Source organism: Eptatretus burgeri, chromosome 3 (genome assembly GCF_056783735.1).
Source record: "Eptatretus burgeri isolate ZD-2024b chromosome 3, Ebu_testis_v1, whole genome shotgun sequence".
Lineage (NCBI taxonomy): Eukaryota > Metazoa > Chordata > Myxini > Myxiniformes > Myxinidae > Eptatretus > Eptatretus burgeri.
This window is the reverse complement of record NC_140963.1, coordinates 100,892,953-100,916,805: the sequence shown is the minus strand read 5'-3', so window position 1 is coordinate 100,916,805 and position 23,853 is coordinate 100,892,953. Positions and strand designations below refer to the sequence as shown.

At 43.4% G+C, this 23,853-nt stretch overlaps 1 protein-coding gene across 14 annotated transcripts in view; it reads right to left on the bottom strand.

Annotated features, from left to right (window-relative positions):
- The window catches only part of LOC147030538 (histone-lysine N-methyltransferase 2C-like), a 240,631-nt gene that overhangs the window by 113,355 nt on the left and 103,423 nt on the right, over positions 1 to 23,853 (bottom strand). For 13 of the 14 annotated variants that reach the window (XR_015056437.1, XM_085874679.1, XM_085874678.1 and 10 more), the window contains 9 exons: positions 23,530 to 23,694; positions 23,313 to 23,422; positions 21,167 to 21,322; positions 12,541 to 12,681; positions 6,052 to 6,278; positions 5,496 to 5,697; positions 5,265 to 5,342; positions 4,906 to 5,028; positions 3,063 to 3,200 (listed from right to left, as the gene is read on the bottom strand). Coding sequence is in view for 13 of the 14 variants with exons in the window: in XM_085874679.1 (XP_085730805.1) it covers positions 3,063 to 3,200; positions 4,906 to 5,028; positions 5,265 to 5,342; positions 5,496 to 5,697; positions 6,052 to 6,278; positions 12,541 to 12,681; positions 21,167 to 21,322; positions 23,313 to 23,422; positions 23,530 to 23,694 (1,340 nt within the window). In the remaining variant the exon portion in view is untranslated. The remainder of the gene's footprint in view (positions 1 to 3,062; positions 3,201 to 4,905; positions 5,029 to 5,264; positions 5,343 to 5,495; positions 5,698 to 6,051; positions 6,279 to 12,540; positions 12,682 to 21,166; positions 21,323 to 23,312; positions 23,423 to 23,529; positions 23,695 to 23,853) is intronic. The other variant, XM_085874688.1, reaches the window with a different exon arrangement.

Here is a 23,853-nt window from a genome sequence, read left to right as displayed (position 1 = left end):
TTCCTGGGAGGGATCATTGAAGCTGAAGTTGTGTGACTTTCTGTAAGTCACTACTCTCATGGGGAAGGAATTTGCAGATAGAGACAGCTTCTTGCCATCTCCGTACACCAGAATTAGTGGACTGCCAATTTTGTTTGCAAGGTCTTCATTTGCTGTTGATATTAATTTATCCAAATGAGAGACTTGCGCAACTTCCATCCTGGAAAGTGAATCGAGTCTTTGTTTTCTCATGACTTGTCTGTGCGTTTCAGATTTAATATGAACATCTGTGACAGCTTTTCGGTACACAGTTCCTCTGGGTCGGGTGATAGGAGGTAATTTCCCCTTTGGCGCATACCTTTTTCACAACATGAGACTCCTTCATACAAAGATCACAGTAAACTAAGTGTCTCCCATGTCTGTGAAGGTGGACAAAACATCCTTGATCACTGTTGGTTGTAGATGGATTTGAGTTATCTGCTGGAGGGTCATTTGTGTTTTCACGACCTTCAGAAGTACTTCTTTCCAATTCGTCTTCTCTTGATTCATCTTCTACACTTTCTGTATCTGCCTGAGACTGTTTGTCTTCATCTGCAGCTGTTGATGTACCTGGCATGGTATCATCATCCTCACCAGGTTTGGATGCTACACCACCAGCTGGACTAAACCATTTCCTCATATCCATTCTGACCGATGACCATGCCTGTCAAAAAAGAATTATATAATTTACCTCACATATCCTAAAAACAGTATCTATTTGTTTATTTATTAACTTAATTATTTATTTAGTTTTCAGTCTATTTGTAAAATATATATATATATATATATATATATATATATATATATATATATATATATATATATATATATATATATATATATATATATATATATATATATATATATATATATATATATATATATATATATATATAGAGTCTGAAAAGAGACGTTACAATAGGCATGGGTGACTGGTATATTTTGGTTTGCGGATATGTATCACGTGACGATGATTCATACCACGAGTTACAGTCGCCCATTCTTAAATGTGTGTAATTAATTAGATATCGTTTTCTTGCAAAATAGCCATATATGGCAGATTGACAGATGAAACTGGTCAAGACACCCCTCAGAATGCACCACAGAGCATCCAGAAATCAAAAATTTTCTGGGGGATACCTCCCAGAGCCACCCGGCGGGAGGGGATACCCCTCCCACACCCTCCCGCGCTCCGCACGCCTTGCCCCTCTGGGCCTCGGCACTGCTACGCGCCACGAGGGCTGCGCCGCCGTGCTCGGATGCTTCGCAGCCTCCATTTTTTCCCACCCCTGCCTCGCATCAGAGTTTGTGCAGTTGTAAATTTTCCTTAGAATAAACCCTGCACGTGCTCACGACGCCATGCTACAGATGTATTAGCTCACAGTAAGATACGATTAAAGAATGTACATTTATTCCACGAGCTCTTAAGAGGGCCTAAAACACCTCTCTACTCAGCGAGAGGACTTGGGAGGAGGAGCAAATTTGGGGCAAACGTGTATGCACAGTCCAAGCTCTGCCTTCTCCGAAGCAAATTCACGTTCTATACCCACCCAATGGGTGGGTAAATGGCTTGTTAATGGATACTGTCACGTGGAAAGGGGTGGGTGCGGTCCAAAGCTAGAAATTGTTAACAGTAGATTTGTCAGTGTGTTTGAGTAGCTTAGATTTATCCCTGTATTAGGAATCTGCCAGAGGTAAGTAACATGCAATTCGTGCACCTACGAGGGAGGCGATTGTAATCTTAGAGCATGTATTGTGTAAGATATGTGCAGGCGAGGCCAGGTCGAGGATTTGCGGCAGAAAGGGACGTGGAAAGCGCTTTGCGCTTAAATGGACATTATCATGGACCGTTTGGTCAAAGGACTGCAGGCCAGGTCAATACAGTGAGCCGTGGAGCCCTGGAGAAGGGTAAGATGGCTTGGAACCCTGTGCTGCCCACGAACAGCGGGTGACAAATGACGGGACCAACCGCATACATGGGGTGGTCCTAAGGACGATCCCTAAGGTGAGAAAGCTGTGCCCTCGCATGCTGGTGATAGTTGGAGATGACAGATGAGCTTCTGGTTTGAGATCATGGAGACAACATCTCTCCGCTTCATTGCTCTCCACAAAGGACCGGTACGGGTACCAGAGACGGTGAACGCCATCGTACCTCATCGCAATTCTCCCGCCCCGAGCCACACCTTCGTCCGGTGCTACACCAGCATGCACTACACCATCATCCTGCAGCAGAGATTATCTCATGCCTGCTTAAGTCCCCACCTGACCCTTTGTTAATCATTTGAATCCGGCATTTTGTTGCCTTGGTGGGGGATATTTTTCTTGTGTATAAGTTTGTGCGCTTCCCCTTTCTTCCCTATTTGTGTCCGTCGACCACCAGATCTAATCTGTTCTTGTTTTTTTTAAAGTTCTGTCCTTCCTTATCCCTGGTATTATTGTTGAAATAAATCATTTTGGTCATAAGGTATGTCTTCCCACATTTTGCCTTCCCACAATGGGACCAACTGCCAAATTCAGTTTATTTATTGAACGATCCATGAGAGACCATAACATGTTAATTGAACGCAGTATAAACTCGAAAGCATCTGAAAATGCAAAGCCCATCCGCTTTGTATTTGGACTTCTTCTTCTTCTTCTTCTTCTTCCATGTGCCAAACAGTACCTTTGACCTTTTTGATCAAAATTTTTATGTCATCTCCATATTCTCTTAAAGCTTTGTTGAAAATTTGATGAGAAAAGTTCAAATAGTAAAAAAAAACAAAAAGTTACCGCTTACAAAAGCTCAAATGATAATCAAAATTTCAGGTCAATTGGATGAAAACTGACGATTTTATGCAAAGCTGACGCACACGTACGCGCGTGCACACACACGCACGCATACGATTGCAAAACCCCATCTCTCGCTGCATGGGTGACGGGCCCATTAAAATAACGCAGTGAGAATTAGAAGACGGTTTGGTATTGTGCAGAGGTCTTTGGACCTCCACTCCAGAGGGTCTGCGTTCGCCGGACCTCCGACGTGCAATACGTGTGGTGAGACTCACCTGCAGCAGAAGGTACTGACGGTTGAAAAGACAGAGGCTGTGAAGTTGGAGTTGAATGAACAGCTGTTGGAGCTTGGCCTTGGGAATTCAAAGCTGTAAACAAATCTTCAACTTCTTTTCCTTCGATACGAGTCAGCTCTGCAAGCAAACGGTCACCGGCAACATTTGCATAAGAAATAGGATCAATGCTAATCGTGAAAGCTTGTCTCTTTTTGCCTTAACAAGTGCCCTATGGAGATAATTTTGCCAATCACAGATGTGTAACCATTATCGGTGATTAAAAGCTTTCCAGCGGGCAACTGTGCACTCAGAGAAAAGTTTGACACCACCAGCACCACCACCGCTCCAAAAAAAAAAAGCAAAAGAAAGGTTGCGTTGGTCGACGATCATATTCAAAAGTGTAAGCATCATTTTATCATATTTCCATAAACGGTGCCAAGTCATAACAGTGCAGTCGAATCATGTTCAGAAAATTGGCGCGTGAACATAGAATTGCATAGGCTATAAACGCTATCAAAAAGGCACAGAAGGTTGTGAAATCGTCACATTTTTGTGACATGTTAAGGTGACAATGATGCCACACGATGGCAGATTATTAGAATTTACAGGGCAGGCATGTCAATAAAAGACGACGACAAACGCTGTCGCTAACATCCATAGAAGACAATTCCAAGAGAAGATCGATTCATGTGCCTGACATTGTTATCCTCATCAACACAAACGGCTCAGGTACCACTGGAACCGATGCAATCGCACGTCCACAAAACCCGCAACCATAACGATGATTGATCTCACACATAGACCACTATCATTGCCAAAATGTATCATTCAACATGGGCACAACATATTGATTAAAGGCTTTTTCAGAAAGCAGGTGGCTTCTGCATAAATTATGATTATGTACGGAAAGCAAGAATATGTCGAAAGGAACAACGTCAAGACAGTAAGCGTTTGGTGGTGTTCCAATCATGGTGTGTGGACATGTAACATGGCTAAGCTGAGTGTCATCAGTGTTAAAGGCAAAACAAATGCTGATAAGATAGCTTGCAAACTACTCTTCAGCCAGCCGTTGTGTCTCACTTTGAGAAACAAACCTTACCACATAGACGTGTAGTCATGAATGACATTGATAGAGTGCACCACTCTGCAGAAAGCTCGAAGACTTAACCTTAAAGGGAAAGTTCAATCAAATTAAAAAAAAAAAAACTGATAACTACAAGTCCTGATTGATTTCAATTTTTTACAGTTATATTAGTATATATGAACCTGTTTTCATCGACACCATTGTTCACGTGTATACCTCGCATCCTCAGCCATCCAGCTCTTCTGTGAGCCTTGAAACTTTTACATTAAAAGTGTAGGGTTAAGCAACAAACACTTTCACACACATACCTGAAAAAGTTTAACCTGGAAAAAAAAAAAAAAAAAAAAAAAAAAAAAACTTTGCAAGCTTTTCACAACTAATCATGGACCCATTAAGGAAAAACATGGCCTGCTTTCACAGACATTATAAGGCGGTTCACTTAATATAAGTGGTTCACTTAATTCATTGCTTTATGGGGAATTTTTCATAAAAGCATGCGAGGTAAAATTTTATAATGATCAGAAGCGGTAATTCCGTTTTTTTTTTTTTAATTTGCGTTTATTTTAACTTCAACCTTGGTGAACATCTGGTGTTCAAATTATACCCAGGTCAGTCAGTGTTGTGTAGCTACCACTGCAATATGCCTGCCACAAAACTCTCGTTGGTCATCTGTTGGTTATTGGCTCTTTGCACACCTCCACTAGACAAAACATTCAAAGCCTAAAGATATTCAAGCGATTACCCAGGAAATGTACACACCTGCCGGTACCATCCGGTCCAAGTCCCCCGTCAGGAAGGCACTGTCCAAAGGCTCGGGGATAAAAGCTGCACTTGCTGCGGGAACTCTGTTTGCCTTGGTTCCAGAATTGCATTCTAAATTTACTGTAGAAAACCAAGAAGAGAAATTTGAAGTGGTACACTTGAAAGGTAACTTAACGGGTAATTTCTCACAAACACAGAATTTTGAATGTTTCCGTATGGCTCGCTGTTCTGAGCATCTGAACCACTGCGCCGTATTATTACTAAATACCCAGTCAGTTATCGGGGAAAAAAAAAACGAGGCATGCTGTGTCGATTTATTTTTTCACTCGCAGTTTTCAAAAACAAGTATTTCTCACCTGGCACTGCTGGTTCCGATAGGATACCAAGAATGTCCTCAGAAAGATCCATAAGAGGGTCGTCAACCTGTTCCACGCCTACACATCAAAATCAATGGTTAACTGTAATAATAAAGGTTCAAAGGCATAATTGAAGCGTCATCCAAAATTGGCTGCCCATTACATCTCTCTGTTCCATTCACACCAAGTCATACCTGAAATAAAACCTCGTAACCTTTTTCAGCAACTCACCTTGCATATCAGACTTTCCCTGCGAGTCCTCTGATGGCTCAACAGTTTGGGTACTTGGAGCAGGTGGAATGTCCGGCCTTACAAGCTCCTTGGCCTGGTCAACATTGCTGTCTGGAATAGGTACTGTCTCATCAGAAAGACCATCAGCACTCAGTCGACGTTCACGAGCAGATTCCAGCAGACTCTTGCCAAAAAAAGCCTCCTGAAACAAAAAAAAACAACAATACAATTATTGAACAAGTAAGCAAATAAACAAAAAAATTAATATTTATAGTGGTGGACAACTATCAACCCCTCCCCCCCTTCCACCCCCTCTCCACCAAACAAAATCACATCCAAAATTAACTGAAATGAAACTTGAGGGTTAGTATAAAATGGTCACAAATATTCAGCAAGAAAGACAACGATTGATATATAAAAGCACAACTTGCATTAAGCAGTCTCGTTTACAGTGGGAGAAAGTCATTAATATTAAATGGATTAGACTCCCAGGCAAGCGGTTAACGATATCATCAATACGATTTGCAGTCGTAAAGGCCAACAGTCGTCGACAAACCTGAAGATAAGGAGGAAAGCTATCCTCAAGACGAGTTCGCTTTCCCTGCAGCTTCGGTCTGACTCGATCTCCAGCTTCAGGTCCCAAAAGACCCTCCTCACTTGAAGAATCACACCTGGCTGCTTCACACCGCAATTCTTTTTGCCCAGTGGGCAGCCGATCAATGGAGGTACTGCCACGAGTTGCTGACTGAGGAAGTCGACACCGAACAAGGAAACCTCCAACACCTAGAATGCAAAATAATGACAATGACAAACGAGAGAGTTCAGAGAACACCTTACCCAGTCTTGATTTTTTTTTAAAGGACATGGACGGGGTTTGTGAGCAGCAAATTTAATTGGTCGAGATGATGTAAAATGCTGTGAATTGTCAAAGTACTGCTAAACGGAAAGTTTTTGAAAGCGTCAAGAAGGCGATTTGTGTTCGACCGCATTGAAGTATACACAATTCAATTGAAATAAAATAACGATTTTAAAGGTTGTAGAAATTATATTTTCCGGAAGTTTACCGCCGTTGATGCAACGTAAAAACACCACCTTATTTAACAGGTTGCACGAGTTAATTGTGCCTGTTTGTGTCCGTTATGACATCGCTAAAAACAGTAAGTTTCCTGTTTGGAATGATTTTCAATTCTGTTTCACTGCCAGGCAGGCAGATGGAGTAAAAAAAAAAAAAAAAAATTACCTCCCTCCGCTCTGCGCACGTGCGATCCGGACAAATTGAGAGCCAAAGTTCTGCGAAGCTTTTTTTCCGATTGTTTTGTTTTTTTGGCTCGTTTTGTTGTTTTCGGGCTTGCCTTAACAAGTGCTCTATGGAGATAATTTTGCCAATCACAGATGTGTAACCATTATCGGTGATTAAAGCTTTCCAGTGGGCAACTGTGTTTTCGGGCTTGTTTTGTTGTTTTTCGTTATGATTATCACAATTTTGTTTTTGTTATTTTGTTGTTATTTAATAAATTAAATAATTTTAATTACTATCTTGTTGTTTTTATGGGCTTGTTTTCCGATTCATGTTCAAAATATAACATTTAATTGAAATCAAGTTGTTCCTTGATCATAAATTGCCATTTGTAGAGAGACAGACAGACAACGTGAACTAGTCGCTTAACCCCGCTTTTCGCTTCGCATTCGCAGCATAATAAGCAACATTCACCTGATGATCAATTATACTTTTAAAATTAATGCACCACCATATTAATCATGTTTGGCCTCACCTCGATCTGACAGGCATTGACTTGGCAATTACATTATGAACTGTGCAACAAATTGTATTTCCACATGCTTCTAAAGTGCTAGGATGAAACATTTAACCAGAGTGCAGTGAGGACAAGTGCTACCTGCTTTTCTCTACCAAAAACATTCATTTTCTGGTGAATATGCAAAAGAAAATAAAACGGCATCAAAATGATGTCAAGTTGTGCAAAAAGGTTTCAAACCTAATCATCCCATATACTGCACTGTATATGGGTCCCCAATGCTGGCTTTTATTCCAAATTACTTATAGAGGCAAAGAACCTGTCCTTAGGGATGCCATAATTCCCCCACTTTTATGATATCTATGGCATATTTTATTACCTCTGCCACCATAAGTGGACGGATGTTGTTTTCACCCCTGTCTATCTGTCTGTGACCAGGATATCTCAAAAAGTTGCGCAGATTCAGACAAAATTTGGCGGAGAGGTTGGGTGTGTGACAAGGATGAAATGATTAGATTTTGGAAAAGATCTGGATCTGGATACTAGAAATTTTAAAGTGATTCTTTACCATTGAGAGAAAGGGCCAAAAACGATACATAACACGATATCTCAAAAAAGTTATGGACGGGTCTGGAAGAAACTTGGTGGACAGGTTGGATGTGGCACAAGGAATAAATTATTCAGTTTTGGTGAAGATCCGAATCAAGATCCGGATGCGATAATTTTTTTAATTTATTAAGCGATTCTTCAACCATTCAGATATGGAGCCAAAACGATATATGGCATGATACTTCAAAAAGTTGTGGACAAGTGATGACAAAGCTAGGTCAATGAGAGACGGTTAGGTGACAAGAATAAGGAGATTCGATTTTGATTCAGATCCAGATCCAGACTATCAGTGAGATACAAAACTTAAATTGTTCAGCCTGGAGGAGGTATGCGCTCCACTGAGTGCCGTTCTAGTTCTGACTTGTGTTACTCGCTTCAATCAGGAGGTGCTAAACAATACACATTTACACACTCCTCCACCCTGAACTATGAATTTAGTTATGTTCTTACCTCCCCTCCTGCACCCCTCTACGAACTCCCCCCCCCCCCACCCCGCCTTTCCAGGCAAACTCCGACTACAATTCCCACTGCTTTTCAACTAATTCTGTCCAGAGGTTTAGGAATGCATACAAGTCAAACAAACCAACAAACAAACAAGAAAGATGTCATGCATAGCACAATACTTGCAAAATCCATAAAACAAATTTGACCTCAAAAATAATTGGTGGTTGAATTCAATGACCAAATATGCAACTCCTCTTCAAATCTCAAATCAATCAGATAAAAGTTGAGAATATGAGAAATTTGGTCTATGTTGACCTCAAAAAGAATTAGTGGTTGAATTCAGTAAGCTGATATGCAAATCATTTTCAAATTTCAAGTCAATTGGATGAAAATTGAGGATTTTAGAAATCTCACCTAATTTGTTGACCTTGGCCATGTTGACCTCAAAAAGAATTGGTGGTTGAATTCAGTGACCTGATAGCAAATCTATTTCAAATTTCTAGTCAATCGGATGAAAATTGAGGATTTAAAAAATTTGATAAATGTGTTGATCTTTGGCCTCAAAAACAATCGGCTTCTTTCTAATGACAAACTACCATGTGGTGATGTTTTGTGAAGATCAGTTTAAAATTGTGACCTGCAGGCAATAAACATGAAAAAAAACAGACAAACAAGAAAAAGATGCATCCCCCTCTCCAAAGGTTGTCATGGATACATCAAATTGTCCATTTCATTAGCCAATCTGAAGCAAAGCTCAAGTCAATCATATGAAAATTGATTATTTTTCAGATTGAAATTGATGATTTCAGAAGATTGCCCTTTTGACCTCAAAAATGGTTCGTTTCCAAATTCAGTGGTGCACTATGCAATCGCCACTTAATTTTCAGGTTAATCGGATGAAAGTTGCCGGTTTTTCAGATGAAATTTGATTTTATAAGTTTGACCTTGAGTTGACCTTTGACCTTTTGATCCCAAAAAAGAAAATTATTTTCCCAATTCAGTGATGGACTATGCGAATCCTGTTCAACTTTCAAGTTAACAGAATGTAAATTGATGATTTTTCATTTCAAAATTGATGATTTTAGAAGCCTGACCTTGAGTTGACCTTTGGCCTTTTGACCAAAAATAGTGGGTTTCCCAATTCAGTGACACAATATGCAAATCCTCTTCAAATTTCAAATCAATCAAATGAAAAATGACTATTTTATAAATTTGACTTTTAAATCAATAGGCTTCTCAGTTGAGACTACCTCTACAACTTGGAGTTTCATGGCAATTGGTTTAGAATTGTGACCAGTAGACGATAAACAGACAAACAGACAGACAGAATAACAAAATAGACTGACCAATATACTTGAAAAATGTTTGATTTTGCAAGTAACAAACAAGAAAAAGACATCGTGCAGAGCACGATACTTTCAAAATCCACCCCCACTCCAAAGGTCGCCATGGATACATCAAATTGTCCATTTCATTGAGATTAAAATTGATAATCTTAATCAAAGCTCAGGTCAATCGGAAAAAAATTTGATTATTTTTCAGATTGAAATTGATTTTAGAAGTTTGACCTTCAGTTGACCTTTGGCCTTTTAAACTCAAAATTAGCTGGTTTCCCAATTCAGGAATGCACAATGCAATTGCTGTTTAATTTCCAAGTCAATCGATGAAAACTGATGATTTTTCAGATTACAATTCATGATTTTAGAACTTTGACCCTGAGTTGACCTTTGAATTTTTGAGCTCAAATAGTTGGTTTCCCAATGCAGTAAAAATATGCAAATCCTGTTCAACTTTCAAGTCAAATCGGGTGAAAAATGACGATTTTAGAAATTTGACTTCAAAATCAATAGGCTTCTCAGTTGAGACGACCTCTACAACTTGAACAAGTTGTCTGACGATTGGTTTAGAATTGCGACCTGTCGTCGATTGACAAACAGAATAACAAAATAGACTGACCAATATACTTGGAAAATCTTCGATTTTCACAAGTAACAAACAAGTGGCCACAAACTGATACTTGCAAAATCAGTCACCGAGACCTTGCCCTTAGGACTTGAAAACAATAGGCTTCTAGTTTTTGATTGGCGAACCAATTCAGTGAATTAATATGCAAATTATGTTCAAATTTCAAATCAATTGAGTACAAATTGATGATTTTATGCAGTCTTCACCTTTCGACCGAAAAAGACAATAGACTTCTAGGTTTTTATCATTGAACCAATTCAGCAACCCAATATGAAAAGTATATTCAAATGTCGAGTCAATAGGATGAAAATTGCCGATTTTATGTGACCTTGACCGTTCATCCTATTGACTTCAAAAAGAAGTGGCTTCTGGCTTTTTACTATCTCAACCAGGTGATTAAGTTTTGTGAAGATCAAAGTAAAATTGTGACCTGTAGGATGGGTGATTGACATCCAGACAAAGAGACAAAACTATATATACTGAAACGCAAAAGAAACTTACCACTTGTTTGAAATGTAATAAAATTGTAACAGTTCAAAATAAAACAAACCAACAATTGCTTATTGAAACATTGGCATTTTATTGATGACATGTCAAGTTTTTGACCAAGATACACCATCTCATAAGTTTGTTCTACAGTACAGAACAGCACAGGGTGCAATGTCAGTCCCCTTTCAATAGCGTGTGTGGCCACCATTGTTTTGGATACAGGCAGTGCATCGTCGGCGCATACTGCCTACCAGTCTTTGGATGGATTGCTGCTGGATTCTGTCCCACTCAGTCCTCAATGTCTGAAGCAGCTCTGCCCGACTCTTGGCCTCCCTGATCGAGGTCTGTCATCTGCAGAGTTGTGGAGGGTGTCTCTGTCCACCAGGGCCGATATCGTCTGGTGTGAACAGCCAAGACGACGCGCCACCTCACGGTAGCTCAATCCGCCTTGCAGCATGCCCAAGGCACACTGTCGTTGATCCCTTGACAATCGTGGCATGTTGATTGAAATGCCCATTTTGCACTGGCCTTTTTAAAGCCAATATCAAGACATCGCGTGCAGCTCATTAAAATCATCCTGTACCCCTTGGCTAATCACTGACAGTCAAAACGGCTGTTCAACAGCTGTGCCATGAAGTGACCATTGAAGGTTCAAGTGACCATCCGTGACCTTTTTGTCTGACAGTGAGGACACTATTGTCCACAAATAAGTTCACACATTTACTACACGCAGTGTTATTGTTGATATTTAAAGGTTTCAAAGGTCGTAAGTTTCTTTTGCGTTTCAGTATACTTGCAAATCTTTGATTTCGCAAGTAATAAATGGACAGAAAGAAGAAAAAAAAAGATAAACAGAGACCAATTATTACGTCGTAAGCAAAGCAAACTATGTTGAGGCAGTCAACACAACAGGTGAAAACCCAAAATGCAGAAAACCATTTTTGCTTGCAAACCAAAAAAAAAAAAAAAATCACACTTTGTTTTCACTCCTTCACACATGTTTCAATCTTCCCACACCACCCCCATGCAGTTGTCAGTTTGTTGACCTTTCACTCTTGGGCAGGGGTTCGAAACACATTGGCTTGCAGGATGCTGCATGTGCCCCAATCAGCAAATAAGAGCATTCCACGTGACATTGTTATCAAAATAAAAAGAGTATGCATTTTTTTTTGTTAAATGCTGCTGCTTTAGTATCTTCAAACTGACGTGATGGAGTCATTTGCTTGTGACCAATGACAAGTATTCGAACCTGATGATGAGTAAAGTATCAAGTGTGAAGGTAAATTGATTTATAACCTGCATATTTTGTCTTACGGGTGTTAGAATGATTACTTTTACTGGATTGCTGTGAGGTATCATGTGCAAAATTTTGTCTTGACATCGAGTATAAATTGCAGGGGTGTGACCCACTGAAGAAATGGAGGGCCACAAATTCGACCCTCAAAGGTGAATAGGCTCTCGATAACCTCAGCTCTCGAGGACATCTCGTGCAAGAGCCTCAACCTCGGTGCAAATTTTTTTACAATGGATGGATTGGATTAGGATGGATGGATGGATGGATGGATGGATAAGTTAAAAGGATTAGGATTTTCACCATGTATGAAGTCTTAAATGAGATATTTACATTCTTTATACTTTAAACAAAGAAAATAACACCAAAGTAAAAAGAAAGTGGTCCTCAACGTTTCGGGCAGCATGTTCTGCCCATCGACAGGAGGAAGTAACTGGAATGAATGAATACAGCACAAGTCCATAGGTTTGCAAAAAGCCCCTGGAAGTCTTACCAGGTCGGTATAGCTTCCTTTTCTTTTTCTTTTGCCCCTCGTAATGCCCTTGCTTTCCATCTGTGGTCCCTTTCTCAGGGTTTGCTGCAGCCTCCACATCCTCCTTGTTTACCTCACTCCCCACTTGCTCAAGGTCTGCATCTGGAGCCAACAGTCAGACATCAGATACACGTAGTGGAAGTAACCAATAAAACTCTTGTGGAACATAACCGCAAAACCAGCGGAATTTCCTCAAAAATTAATTTATCTCAATATCATGGAACATAGTACGATTAAATAAAAGGGTAGCAGGTTGTAAGACAATGGGTATAAGTATGGTTATAAATGAACAATTGTCTTCCATTTTTTATTTAATTAGTAAGAATACTTCACACCAAAATAAATGTCGCTTATTTTCATGAATTAAAAAATCAATTAAATAATGTGATAGGTGGGTGGTTCACCAGGAAAAAGGCAGTAAAGTATCAGAGCACAAATAATTCCCTCCACCACCAAAGTTGCACAGAGGTTATGTCTTCACCCTTGTTTGTCTGTTTGTCTGTGAGTTGGATATCTCAAAAGGTTATGGACAGATTCAGATGCAACTTTGTGGACATGTTGGGTGTGTGACAAGGAAGAATTGATTATATTTTGGTGAAGATACATATCAGATTTGGATAAGATAACATTTTCTTTTTTACCTGCACTACTGAAGGTGGATGGAGGTTATGTTTTCACCCTATCTGTTTGTCTGTCTGTGAGCAGGGTACCTCAAAAAGTTATGGACGGATTGAAACAAAATTGGGTGGACAGGCTGGTCGGGTGTGTGACGAGAACAAACAAGAAAGAGAGTAATCAGAGATTGCAGACCCTCCCCAGAACTGCTTTTGTGTGTTATATTTTGTGTGGTGTTTGTGTACTGGTGTGTTGTGTAATTAATAAGAGACATAATTATAACTGTCATTTTATAACTGCTGGCAGTGATGTCTGGGTACCAAGACATCCCGCTTTGGTGCACTCCTCTTTGATCGGACACCTGACCCTGACCCATGAAGTTTTTTTTATATTATTATTCAACTGAATTTAGAATGGGAGTAAAATAAATTAAATTCAAATTCAATGGAAGACCAAATAGGTACAGTCCTGCATTGGAGTCATCAGAAGGAACTCGAACAAGCAAAAAGTTAAAGATGAAGTCATCATGAGGAATCTGGATAGGATTCGCATTTCAGCTGCTACTCATCTACCCTCAAACCCATCCAGGCACAGCCAAGTGAGCCTTATTCAAAAATAAATAAATAAATAATAATGTTTTTAAAAATCCATATCAAAAAATTAAATAATTCTGGTTGCCAGACCATGCGTCCGATCAAGCTGAAATTTAAAACATGTATTTCCCATCACTTCTAGATTATAAATGTGAATATTGACGTCGATTGATTAAGCGGTTCCAGAGAAAACATTATTTAATATTTTCTTCAATCCAATATGGCCGCCAAACCATATGAACTATATCAATTATTCCTTCCCAAACGTGGACACCCATGGCTTGGGGAACATTTCTGTGACATTTCCCCTCGATTTGTTCAGCCGTTCTGGAGAAGATTTTCATAGGTTTTCGGGTAAATCCAATATGGCTGCCAAACCATTTGATCTATGACATCATATGTGTGAACGTTTTGTTCCTCATGGATGGTTTTTGACCTCAAGGCGGTCATACATATAAAGTTTTGCCTCAAACTGTTCAGCCACTTCAGAGAAGAGGATTTTTGAAGGTTTTTTTTTTTTAACAATGTGGCTGCCGAATCACGTGACCGATGACGTCATCAACTTTTTTTTCTGTGGACCATTTTATCCCGAGATGACCCTCAGAAATTTTAATACTGATCAGATGTGTTCTACATTTGCAATGATGATGTCATAATGAAGGCACCAATTAGAGTGTACGAGGTGCAGTGGAACACGAGAAGCAAGCTTGCCAGCATCGACTCCGCTTTATTGCGCGACCAGAAGTACACTCCTGCCACCCCTAGCGGGCGAGGCATGATATACAAAAACCCAATCACGTGACACAGCACACTCCTCCCCTCGTAAAATGACAAGTCAAATGATGAAAGGACAATCATAACATGACCACCTGAAACCCATCAACACTCATAATCCTCCAAGTACCGCGGCCGCACCCTGACCCGCCTCGGACGGGCAGCGCCGCCAGACAGTCCAGGCTCAGACGCCTCCCGGCTCGGTATAGGTGACACCCTCGCCGGACTCGCGCCCTCCGCAACACCAACCGCCCCCGACCGCCCAGCCTGCCCGACGTCCCCAGGTAGGACAGCATCAGGCAAAGACCCCCTGGGCGTCGGCACAACCGGCCCTGGTGATACAACGTCAGGTGTCGGCGACATTACAGGTCGGAGTCCCACATCGTTCGGCCCGGGGAGGTGCGGGGGGGGGGGGCTGAACAGCGATCATGCATTTGGTCCACGTGCCGCTTCCACACATCCCCACCATCAGTCCGCACCATGCAATTCGCTGGCCCCAGCACAACAGAGACCACCGCCGGCACCCATTTGGAACCGTGGAAATAATCGCGCACCATTACCCGCTGTCCCACATCGAAGCCGCGCAGCTGCGTCGGACGCGACATCACCCCACTCCCCGACCCTCCAGGTCGCAGCAAATCCAGTCTGGACCGCAATGCCCGTCCATAGAGACGAATGGCAGGCGAATCACCCGTGACAGGATGAACTGCGTTCCTGTAATGGAGCAAAAAGACATCGACCACCGTCTGCACAGGTGCAACACCCCCCCTGCGCAAAGCCCGCTTCAACATCTTGACAAATGACTCAGCTTGGCCATTCGTCTCAGGATGATATGGTGCGGACCTTAGATGTCGAATACCATTTTGGCGCATAAACTCATCAAATACACCCGCGATGAACTGCGGACCATTCTCAGAGACCAGGTTCTCCGGTAACCCTTTATTAGCAAAGATCGTCCGCAGCTTCTCTACTGTAATGTTTGCTGATGTATGCTGCATTACTACAACCTCCGGCCATTTAGAGAATGCATCGATCACAATCAAAAACATTTTGCCATTAACCGGCCCCGCAAAATCTACATGGACCCTCTGCCAGGCTCTGTCTGGCGCAGGCCATAGCCCCGAAGCTCGACGCGGGTTATCAGCATCTGTTTGGCACGTGGCGCAACGCTTAACCAACTGCTCAATGTCTTTGTCCAATCCCGGCCACCACAACAGGCTACGAGCAAGACTCTTGGTCTTCACGATGCCAAGGTGACTGACATGCAGTTCTTCCAAACACCGCTGCCTGAACTTCGGTGGAATCACCGTCCTCATTCCCCACATAACGCACCGTTGGACAAACGACAGCTCCAATGCGCGTGACGTGAAAGGTTGAAATGCCGGTGTCGAAGGCAGATCGCTCCAATTCCCCATAGAAATCGCCTGGACGACACGGGCGAGCACCGGATCACGAGCCGATTCCACCGCGACCTGTCTGGCCGTGACCGGCCCGCTTTGGACCTGGCTCAGCGCGAACACATCGACCCGGTCGGCCAACTCAGACGCAGCTGGACCCTCCACACACGGCAAGCGTGAGAGCCCGTCGCAGTTAGCATGCTTCTCAGTGCTTCGGAACTGAATATCATAATCGTAAGCATCCAGAAACAGACACCACCGTTGTATTCGCGCGGCCGCTACCACCGGCACCCCGCGTTCGGGTCTCAGGATGAATTGAAGCGGTTTGTGATCCGTCTGCAAAGTGAAAAGCCGCCCCAGCAGGTATTGATGAAACCTCCGCACACCCCAGACGAGGCTGAGAGCCTCACGCTCGATCTGGGCATATCCGCGCTCTGCTGTGGAGAGGGTCTGGGATGCAAAATAAACAGGCCGCTCGGAACCATCGTCCATCCTGTGGGAGAGCACTGCCCCGATGCCATATGCAGAGCTGTCGCATGCCAATAGGAGCGGACGCGCAGGCTCGTAGTGCACGAGGACCGTATCCTCTGTGAGCAGCCGCTTGACGCGGTCGAACGACGCCTGGTGTGCAGGCCCCCAGGCCCAGCGCTCGTCCTTCCTGAGCAACCGTGTTAACGGCGCAAGTTGTGAGCTGAGCCCGCGCACGAACCTTTGGTAATACTGGGCCATACCAATGAACGAGCGCAGCTGCGTCTTGTCGCGAGGCGGTGGCATGTGTTGAATCGCTTCCACCTTCCGAGGACCTTTCAACAGCCCCTCCGGCGTGATGATGTGCCCGAGGTATTCCAAGCGCTGCTTGAAGAACGCGCACTTGCCCCTGTTCAAACGCAGGCCGCACGCTTCTAGCTTTGTCAGCACTTGGGCAATGTTCGCAAGATGCTCGTCCGCCGTTTTCCCCGCAATGAGCACATCGTCCAGGTAGGTCTGAGCGGGCAGGCCAATGCAAACCTGATCCATGGCTTTCTGCCACAAAGCTGCGGCCAAAGCAATCCCAAAACAGAGCCGGGTATATCGATAGAGTCCTTGACACGTGTTGATTGTCAAAAGCTCGCTACTCCCGGGATCCATCGGCAGGTGAAAATATGCATCACGCAGAAGTATTGGCGGGGAGTCAATACTTCGTGAAGTATTGACTCCCCGCCAATCGCGCATATATTTCATTGATTGACGGCAGTGGATATTGCTCCACGCTGAGCCCCGGGTTAACCGTGGATTTGAAGTCCCCGCACAATCGGACGTCTCCATTCCGTTTCAGCACCGTGACAACCGGGGTGGCCCAATCTGAGTACGACACCCGTTCGATCACTCCACAGGCCTCCAGCCTATCCAGTTCACCCTTGACCTTGTCCCGCAGGGCATACGGCACCGGACGCGGTTTACAAAATCGAGGAACCACCCCCTCCTTCAGGAAGAGTTTTGCCTCCATGCCCTTGAGTTTCCCAAGGTCGTCGCTAAACAACCCTTGATGTCTTTGAAGAATCTTCTCCAACTGATCCTCCCATCGGCTCGGCACGGGTTGCACAAGGTGAACTGCGGCCCAGTCTTGCCTGATGCGGGCCAGCCAATCTCGGCCGAGGAGAGATGGTCCCCTCCCCCGCACGACGTACAACAGAAGCGTGGCGACCTGGCCTTGGTTCCGCACAGACACGTCTGCCATCCCGACTGGCGTCATCTTCTCGCGGGTGTACGTGAACAGTGTGAGGTTTGACTTGATAAGCCTCAAGCCGTTGAGTCTACGCGCGGTCTGTTCACCGATGAGCGACACAGCCGCTCCCGTATCGACCTGGAACGTGATCGGCGTTTTGTTCACTTCGACTTCCACCGTCATCGGGCGCGCCGCCGCCGGGCCAATTGAAAACAGGCTCAACAACAGCCGCCGGTTCCGCCCCGGGTCGCCTCGCACATCGCCGTCCATGACCTTAACGGTGGCCGGCGCCCCACGGCACACACGCATCAAATGACCCATCTTGTGACAATTCAAACACACGGTGCCTTTATACAGGCACGCACGGCGCAGGTGTCGACCTCCGCATCCCAAACACGTCCGCGGGGTCACCTCGCCGCACGTGTGGCCGCGCGGCGACGTCCGACCCGCATCGTAGGTGCTCGCGACCCCGCGTGGCCGGTGATGGCTCGAACATCCCCGCGAGTCTGCTCGACCGCTGTAGCCGCGCCGACTGCCGAGTCGAATGTAATGGCTTCACCCTTCAGCCGTAAAACCGCTGAAACCATCTTCGCATCTTGTAAACCAGCAATAAAACGATCCCTGAGCCGAGCTGGACGCTCCCCCGCCGTGAACTTGCAGGCCATGGAAGAATGCTTAATCCGCGCCACGAAATCAGCGACGCGTTCCTCTGCCCATTTCGAGAAGCGATCGAACTGGTATCGAGCGAGCTGTAATGACTTCTCTGGCGCCATGTGTGCTTTCATCTTCTGCACAATGTCCCGAAACGACAGTCCGTCATCCCGGGGCTTGTTCGGCGCCACCAAATCACGCAGTAGTCGATAATGCTCCGCCAAAAGCGAAGCGAGCAAGATCGACTTCTGTTTGCTCTCGTCGACCACATCATTCGCGTGGAAATAGCATTCCAATTGTTCTGAAAACAATTCGAAGTCGTCTCCGATGAAAATGGGCGCAAGTCCGTATTCAACCATCCTCGTCGCCAACTAGAGTGTACGAGGTGCAGCGGAACACGAGAAGCAAGCGTGCCAGCATCGACTCCGCTTTATTGCGCGACCAGAAGTACACTCCTGCCACCCCTAGCGGGCGAGGCATGATATACGAAAATCCAACCACGTGACACAGCACACCAATGATGTCATCAAAAAAATCACACATTCCCCATGAGGAGTACTTGCCGTGTGCCAAGTTTCAATTTTTTCCTTGGTGCAGTTTCAGAGATGCAGAGGTCCAAAGTTATTTCCAACATGGCTGCCACACCACGTGACCTATGACGTCATAATTATGATTAAAACATCCTACATGAGTAGTCGCACCAATGGTGAAAATTTTGTCTCAATCCAACAAGCGGTTGGGAAGAAAAACACGAAAGTTATGTGTGGACAAACAAACAAACAGACAAGCAGACAGACAAACGGACCCAAACACAATACCCTCTCCTTTTGTCGAGGGTAATTATAAATCAGATTTCGGTGAAGATCCGGGTCCAGATCCGAGAATCAAAAATTTATTTAAAGAGATTCTTCACCGTTGAGAGATGGGGCCAAAACCAATATACAGCATGATATTTCAAAAAGTTGTCGATGAGTTATGACATAACCTGGTGGATGAGTTGGGTCGATGACAATAACAAGCCAATTAGATTCTGGTTAAGGTCCAGATGCAGATCTGGCCGATTAGTCGTATACAAAACGTAAACTGTTCAACCTGGTGGAGTTATGCGCTCCACTGAGTGCCGTTCTAGTTCAACAATAAGAGTTTGGGTATGTGTGTGTGTGTGTCCTGGTAAAAGACAGTCATATACAGTATATGACTACTATGTACTCCTGAACCGCTGGATGGAATGAGATAAAAACTGGTGGTTGTACTCAGGGTGTTGGTTTTCAGTGGTTAAAAAAATTTAAAGTAATAAAAAAAAATTCAGGGTTGGTGGATAACCCCAATTCTCTCCAAATAAATTTGTATAGTGCTGGAATCTGGTATTAAAAGGCATAATAAAACAACAGAACAGAATTCAAGAGCGAGAATTGCCTTGCAATCCATGTCCCCGACTGATGCGATGTTTTCTCAGTCCAAAAAGGGTATCATTATTTGAAAAATTGAGGAAACACCCTGAAACTCGAACTTCTTCTGTATCTTATCATAATAAAGCCATGTACTGAGTTTCAGTTGAATATGTTAAAGGGTGTGGGAAAAAGTCTGAAAAACCACAGGTGGGATGGATGGGCAGGCGGATAGGCAGAGAGCAAACCTCGTCTCCTCCGGTGAAACCGGTAGGGGACTAATAAGGTACAGACGGCATAGAACTGGGGGAATTACCCCATCCGCAAGGACGGGTTCTTTGCCAGTGTCAATAACTCGATGCAAAATTTGAACTACACACGTAGCAGTTATTATTAAACACAGGAATAAATATCTGTAAGAAATTCTTTTTCAAATTCTCATGTTGCTAAAATTGATCAGTGATTAAAGTCTCAAATATAACTCTCCTCTAAAAACATATCTGTCGTCGGCCTTGTCCACCATTTGCTCTATACACATCTCTGCTCCGAAGTCGACAGCTCCCTGATTAAGTTCTGGTGAATGGCCTTTTATAGAGGAACTCGTTCCTCGTACAGTCAAAGTAACGAGGTGACAATGGCAAAGGCAATGATTCATCTCATTTCACATGTAGCAAATGATTCTGAGATCAAAATATTTCGATGGGCAATGTTATATGTCACTGTCTGCTGGAGATACTGAAAAAACACACACACACACACACACACACACACACACACACACACACACACACACACACACACACACACACACACACACACACACACACACACACACACACACACACACACACACACACACGTCATGTGCTATCTGCAGGAACAGCTGGTTTTGAGAATTGGGTTGATTTTTGCACTAACATGCATATTTTTTGTACACAAGAAACGATCCAACATTCATTTTGTTTGAACATCTTGTAAGCTGTGTTCAGTCATTTCCAAGAGTAAATGGGTCAAAATCCACATTTCCACAAGCTCCAAGCCACGACACACAACACACCAACTATTGAACCAACTTGGGAATCGACTTGGAGTAACGGGTTATTTTTCATGGTATGCTGGTCGTGTTTTCTTTGCCAGTTTATGCAATAGTGTGAAATACATTGTGCAAATTGCCCTTCTCAGTGGACAAACAGAGTCCACAAACTCAAACCAATTAGCACTGAAAGGTCATTTGCCTTTGAAATTGATCGCAGGTTTCACACACGCGTGACCTCATTCGCATTCAAAGGTCTGCTTGTTGTGTGCGCACGTCAACTATAATACCTAAAGCAATATCTTAGGTGTTTGCGTCATATTTGAATCAAAATTTGAGTGCTGCCTTTATATTTATTCGTCATGTTTATCCAAGGCCCATGCAGGATAATCAAAAAGAACCTTCCAACTCCATGCTTGGCAGTGGCTTACCGTGACCTGGATCAGTGTCCGAGTCCACACTGGAGGCCTGCTTTCGCTTCAGCCGAGGCCGTGGGCGTCCACCGGGAGAAAGTGAGAGGCGCTGCAACTGGTTCATGCCACACTCGGTGAGACAGACACCATCTTGTGTGTAGAGTCGAGGAGGCTCTGAGGAACAGAAAAGGAGGGTGTGGGTGGAGAAAAGATTTAATATGCAAGATTGGGGAAATGTCTGTGTAGTTGGTCGACCCAAAATTACTGTGCTTAAAATGAAGGGGGGGGGGGGGTGGGGGGAGAACATATTACAAGGTTTGATATAAAATACAGTTGAAAATAGAAAATAATCGCCATGTACAGTCGTGGCCAAAAATATTGGCACCCCCAGACGTTTTTCAAATAATTCACCATTTGTTCCAGAAAATTGCTGAAATTAAAAATATTTTGCTATCCGCATATTTATTTCTTTGGTTTGCAGTGGAACAAAACCAAAAAAAAAAAAAGATGAAAAAATAGCCAAATCTTAACTTATTCCACACAGAAATCCAAAAATGGCCTGGACGATGTAATTGGCACTTTTTAGAAGTTGTTTGAAATAATTACATTTCAAGGAGGTGATTCTCCTTTACTTTGGAAATGAACTCACCTATGGTGAGTTGCAGGTGCCTGCAATATAAAAATCACTCATTCAACCAGTTTGAATGGAGAAAAGGAGTCATTCTGCCGTTTTGTGTCACTGTGTGTACCACGATGAGCATGGAGAAAAGAAAGAAATCCAGAGAATTGTTTGAGGAGGTCGGACACAAGATTGGAGCCAAGCATGGACAATCTCAAGCCTAAAAGTCCATCTCCAGATACCTTGATGTTCCTGTGTCCACCGTACACAATATTATAAGGAAGTTTAAGGCCCATGACACTGCAGCAAACCTCCCTGGACATGGCCACAAGAGAAAACTTGATCAAAGATTGCAGTGAAGGATTGTTTGAATGGTGGAGAAAGCACCTCAATCAACTGCCAGACAGATTCAAGCTGACCTTCAGACACAAGGTACGAAAATTTCAACTCGCACCATCCATCACCAACTCAATGAAAGGGGGTTCTATGGTAGGAGACCCAGGAGGACCCCACTGCTGAGGAGAGAGACAAAAAGAAAGCCCAACTGGAGTTTGCCAAAACACACCTGAACAAGCCAAAATCCTTCGTGGAGAATGTCCTGTGGACATTTGACACCAAATTAGAGCTTTTTGGTAAAGTACATCCTCTCTATTTTTGCAGAAAACAAAATGAAGCCTTCAAAGAAAAGAACATCTTATCTACAGTCAATCATGGAGGAGGTTCACTGATGTTTTGGGGTTGCTGTGCTGCCTCTGGCACTGGGTGCCTTGAATGTGTGCATGGCATCATGAAATCAGGAGATTACCGAGGCGTTTTGGAATGCAATGTTCAAGCCAGTGTCAAAAACCTGAGTCTACGTCGAAGGTCATGGGTCTTGTAGCAGGACAATGACCCCAAACACACTTCAAAAAGCACCCAGGAATGGTTCAAGACAAAACGCTGGACTGTTCTGAAGTGGCCAGCAATGAGTCCAGATCTAAATCCCATTGAACACCTGTGGGGAGATCTGAAAAGAGCAGTTGGGAGAGGGCACCCTTCAAATCTTGGAGAACTGGAGGAGCTCGCACAGGAAGAGTGGGCCAAACTGCCAGTAGAGAGATGTAGGAAGCTCATTCAGGGCTTTAGGAAGTAATTTACTCAAGTTATTTTGTCAAAAAGCCATGCTGCCAAATATGAAGTCTCAGGTGTCAACAATTTTGTCAATGCCATTTCTTTTTATTTTCTGATTTAAAAAGCTATATTAAGTTCTGAATCAAAAACAAACATTCTGTAACATTAACACTGAAATAAAGAATTGTGGAAAGAAAATACTTTTGTCAATTTCAACTTATTTTTCGAGAAAATTGTGAGTTATTTGAAAAAAGTGCGAGGGTGCCAATAATTTTGGGCCACGACTCCATAACTTATCAAATATGAGCTATTTGTAATGTGTTTTGGAAGCAATATTTCCAACATTTAAGGAAACTCAATCTTTCAATTGCACAAAGGAATGGACAAGCACCGTGAATGTACTCCCCTGCATGATTGGAAAGTGTTTAACTGTACCAAGAAGTCGTCCACGACGTGAGCAACAGAAGCCACAATCAAAACCAGCATCAGCAGCTTTTTCCACCTCTTCTTCCGTTTGCATCTCCTCACAGGATGCGTGCAGCCACCTGACAGCAAGTGACATTAAAACTTTGCTTGTGAGGACACTGTCTGCGCTGTCCTTCCTGGTTGTCATCTGCAAATGTAAATTAAAAAAAAAAAAAAAATCACCGACCTATCACATTGCCGACACTGCAGGACTAAATCCCCTGGGCTGTAGTCCTGAGAGCAAACTGGACACGTGACCAGGCTGGCGCATGGTGCACATTGCGTGTAGTTACTCTGCCACTCGCAGCCAAGGCCTGGAGATGTGGCCCCACACTGTGTACAGCACACACACCTGCAAACAAAAGAAAGAAAAGAAATGCAGTCGGCGCGAATGGAGGAAGGGAGGTGGGGGTGGATCTGTATCATTGGCACAGACATAACACTCAAACTATAACAACAACAAACTTCGACTGAAGGAAGTAGGAATGGCATACAAACTTGGCGTTCACAC